This window comes from Ambystoma mexicanum, chromosome 2p (assembly GCF_040938575.1).
Source record: "Ambystoma mexicanum isolate Mex_15411 chromosome 2p, UKY_AmexF1_1, whole genome shotgun sequence".
In the NCBI taxonomy this organism is placed as follows: domain Eukaryota; kingdom Metazoa; phylum Chordata; class Amphibia; order Caudata; family Ambystomatidae; genus Ambystoma; species Ambystoma mexicanum.
This window is the reverse complement of record NC_090923.1, coordinates 95,740,348-95,743,972: the sequence shown is the minus strand read 5'-3', so window position 1 is coordinate 95,743,972 and position 3,625 is coordinate 95,740,348. Positions and strand designations below refer to the sequence as shown.

The 3,625-nt window shown below is 44.4% G+C and overlaps 1 protein-coding gene across 1 annotated transcript; it reads left to right on the top strand.

Moving 5' to 3' along the window:
• Nucleotides 1-2,111: 2,111 nt before the first annotated feature.
• Nucleotides 2,112-2,804, top strand: LOC138567718 (involucrin-like). The gene has a single exon (XM_069646191.1). The coding sequence runs from the start codon at nucleotides 2,112-2,114 to the stop codon at nucleotides 2,802-2,804; it is 693 nt and encodes a 230-aa protein (XP_069502292.1).
• The last annotated feature ends 821 nt before the right edge of the window (nucleotides 2,805-3,625 follow it).

Here is a 3,625-nt window from a genome sequence, read left to right as displayed (position 1 = left end):
TTTTCCTGGCGCTGCCATAACGGTTCTACCTAGCAAAAAGATGCAAATGGCTCTTCTACCTGGGCATATGATGGCAATGCCTGACAAAGGTCTAGCTAATACATGTACAAAGGCCTCGACTCTTTACTTTACCAGTGCTTATTTTTAACAGGAATTCAGTGCAAGGAACAGATACAAGACTGTACATAATACTTATAAATCAGGAATCTCAAGGTACACTTGGTTAATAGAGTTTTAATACATCCAGAGCTGGTTTGTAGCTGCAATGAAACCATTGCCTTTCAGAGGCTGTTCAGAAAGTACAGAACTAGACTCAACGAGTTTCCAGGGGATGTGTTTTGGGGCAGGGAGGAGCAGGGAGTTGAAGGGACTGGCCATAGGGTATTCATGGCTATGGACCTTTAATGGGTGCATAAATAACGAAGCAACACCCACAGGCTGTATGTTCTTCCTCACAGCTAATCTCTCTTCTAACTTTACTTCACATGGCAATAGATCCATCCTACAGGCAACACTTTCAGCACCACTAATGGCCAGAATTACAAAGCGCGCACTGCTCAGCATGTTGCCCTTTTTGTGTTTAGGGGGATTTGCTACAAGAGACAGCAGCGCTTTTTTCAAAACACTATGTACAGTCTGAGCAAATCCAACATGAAGTGTTGCACATGGAACATTATGTACAGTATGAGGAAATTCCACATGAGGTGTTGCATACAGAACATTATGTACAGAATGAGTACATCCAACCTGAGGTGTTGCATACAGAACATTATGCACAGTATGAACAAATCCAACCTGAGGTGTTGCATACAGAACATTATGCACAGTATGAACAAATCCAACCTGAGGTGTTGCACATGGAACATTATGCACAGTATGAACAAATCCAACCTGAGGTGTTGCATACAGAACATTATGCACAGTATGAACAAATCCAACCTGAGGTGTTGCACATGGAACATTATGCACAGTATGAGCACATCCAACATGTGGGGTTGCACATGGAACATTATGCACAGTATGAGCAAATCCAACATGAGGGGTTGCACATGGAACATTATGCACAGTATGAGCAAATCCAACATGAGGGGTTGCACATGGAACATTATGCACAGTATGAGCAAATCCAACATGAGGGGTTGCACATGGAACATTATGCACAGTATGAGCAAATCCAACATGAGGGGTTGCACATGGAACATTATGCACAGTATGAGCACATCCATCATGCGGTGTTGCGTATGAAACATCATGTACAGTATGCAGGGCTTTAAGTGGGCCGGGGCCAGCCGGGGCCGCCCCGGCAGTCTCCAAAAAGTGGGACTGAGCCGGGGCCCTGCCGGGCCCCGTCCCACCGCACGCAACATTGGCGGGATGCATTATCCCGTCGCGGCTGCCGCCGCGACGGGAGATGCGCCTGCCATGAAGTCAGGCGATCTGACAAATGTGGCAGCCAACCACAGCGATGCTGTGCCTGGCTGCCACTTCTGTCAGTCATAATAACTGCCTCTGGTGACCTCTCGCGCGAGGGGTCACCAGAGGCAGTTACTGTCCCTTTGTTTCCCCAGGTCGCCGAGGCGTCTTTAACCCTCGGCGAACCTGGGGATTCCTTGACATGTTGCGAGGTTTATGAAAGATGGCTTTGAAAGTACACAATTCAAGCCATCTTTTATAAAGCTTTGCCGACGGACAATTTTGTCCGTAGTCAAAGCTTTATAAAAGATGGCTTGAATTGTGTACTTTCAAAGCCATCTTTTATAAAACAAAATGTTTAAAAAAAAAATGGCCTGAAAAGTAAGCAAACCGTAAGGTATGCACACACACATATATATGCATGTTATATATCTGTGTGCGTACCTTACTATGGTTTGTTTACTTTGCAAGCCATCTTTTCTAAACATAGAAATATGTATTTGCAAAGTACACAAACCATAGTAAGGTACGCACACAGATATATAACATGCATATATATGTGTGTGCATACCTTACGATTTGCGTACGTTTTAGGCCACGCCCCCCACAGGCCACGCCCCCAAATGAGGCCCCCCCTCGATTTCTTACCCCACTTAAAGCCCTGACAGTATGAGTACATCCAACCTGAAGAGTTGCATATGGAACATTACATACAGAATGAGGAAATCCAACATGAGGTGTTGCATATGGAGCATTATGCACAGTATGAGCAAATCCAACATGTGGGGTTGCACATGGAACATTATGCACAGTATGAGCAAATCCAACCTGAGGTGTTGCACATGGAACATTATGCACAGTATGAGGAAATCCAACAGAAGGTGTTGCACATGCAACATTATGTAAAGTATGAGTACATCCAACCTGAGGTGTTGCATATGGAACATTACGTACAGAATGAGGAAATCCATCATGAGATGTTGCATATGGAATATTATGCACAGGGCGAGCAGATCCAACATGAGGTGTTGCATGTGAAATATTATGTACACTATGAGCACATCCAACATAAGGTGTTGCATATGGAACATTTTGCACAGTATGAGCAAATCCAACATGTGGGGTTGCATATGGAACATTACGCACAGTCTGAGCACATCCAACATGAGGTGTTGCATATGAAACATCATCTACAGTATGAGCACATCCAACCTGAGGTGTTGCACATGGAACATTATGCACAGTATGAGCAAATCCAACATGTGGGGTTGCACATGGAACATTATGCACAGTATGAGCAAATCCAACATGTGGGGTTGCACATGGAACATTATGCACAGTATGAGCAAATCCAACATGAGGTGTTGCATATGGAGCATTATGTACAGTAGGAGTACAACCATCATGTGGTGTTGCACATGGAACATTATGCACAGTATGAGGAAATCCAACAGAAGGTGTTGCACATGCAACATTATGTAAAGTATGAGTACATCCAACCTGAGGTGTTGCATATGGAACATTACGTACAGAATGAGGAAATCCAACATGAGGTGTTGCATATGGAACATTACGTACAGAATGAGGAAATCCAACATGAGGTGTTGCATATGGAACATTACGTACAGAATGAGGAAATCCAACATGAGGTGTTGCATATGGAGCATTATGTACAGTAGGAGTACAACCATCATGAGCTGCTGTGCATGGAACATTGTGCACAGCAGGGGCTTCTCCAACATGAGGTGTTTTGGACATGGAACATGATGCACAAAAGGAGCTTCTGCAACATGAGGTGTGGCATATGGAGCATTATGCAACACAGGAGCTCGTCCAACATGAGGTACAGCACATGAAACATTATGCCGAGAATGAGCTTCTCCAACGTGAGATTCTGCACATGAATTATTATGCAGATAGAACGTCTACATCATGAGGTGCTGCACATTGAACTTTATGCATGTTAGGAGCTTCTCTAACACGATGTGCTGCACATGGAATCCTATGCAGAGCAGGAACTGCTCTAACATGAAGTGCAGCACATGACACCTTATGCACAGGAGGAGCTTCTCTTACGTGAGGTTCTGCACATGGAAAATTATTCACAGCAGGAGCTTTTCGAATTTGAGGTGTGTCATATGGAACATTATACACCACAGGGGCTCCTCCAACAGGATGTGCTGCACATGGAACGTTACACACAGCAGGAGCT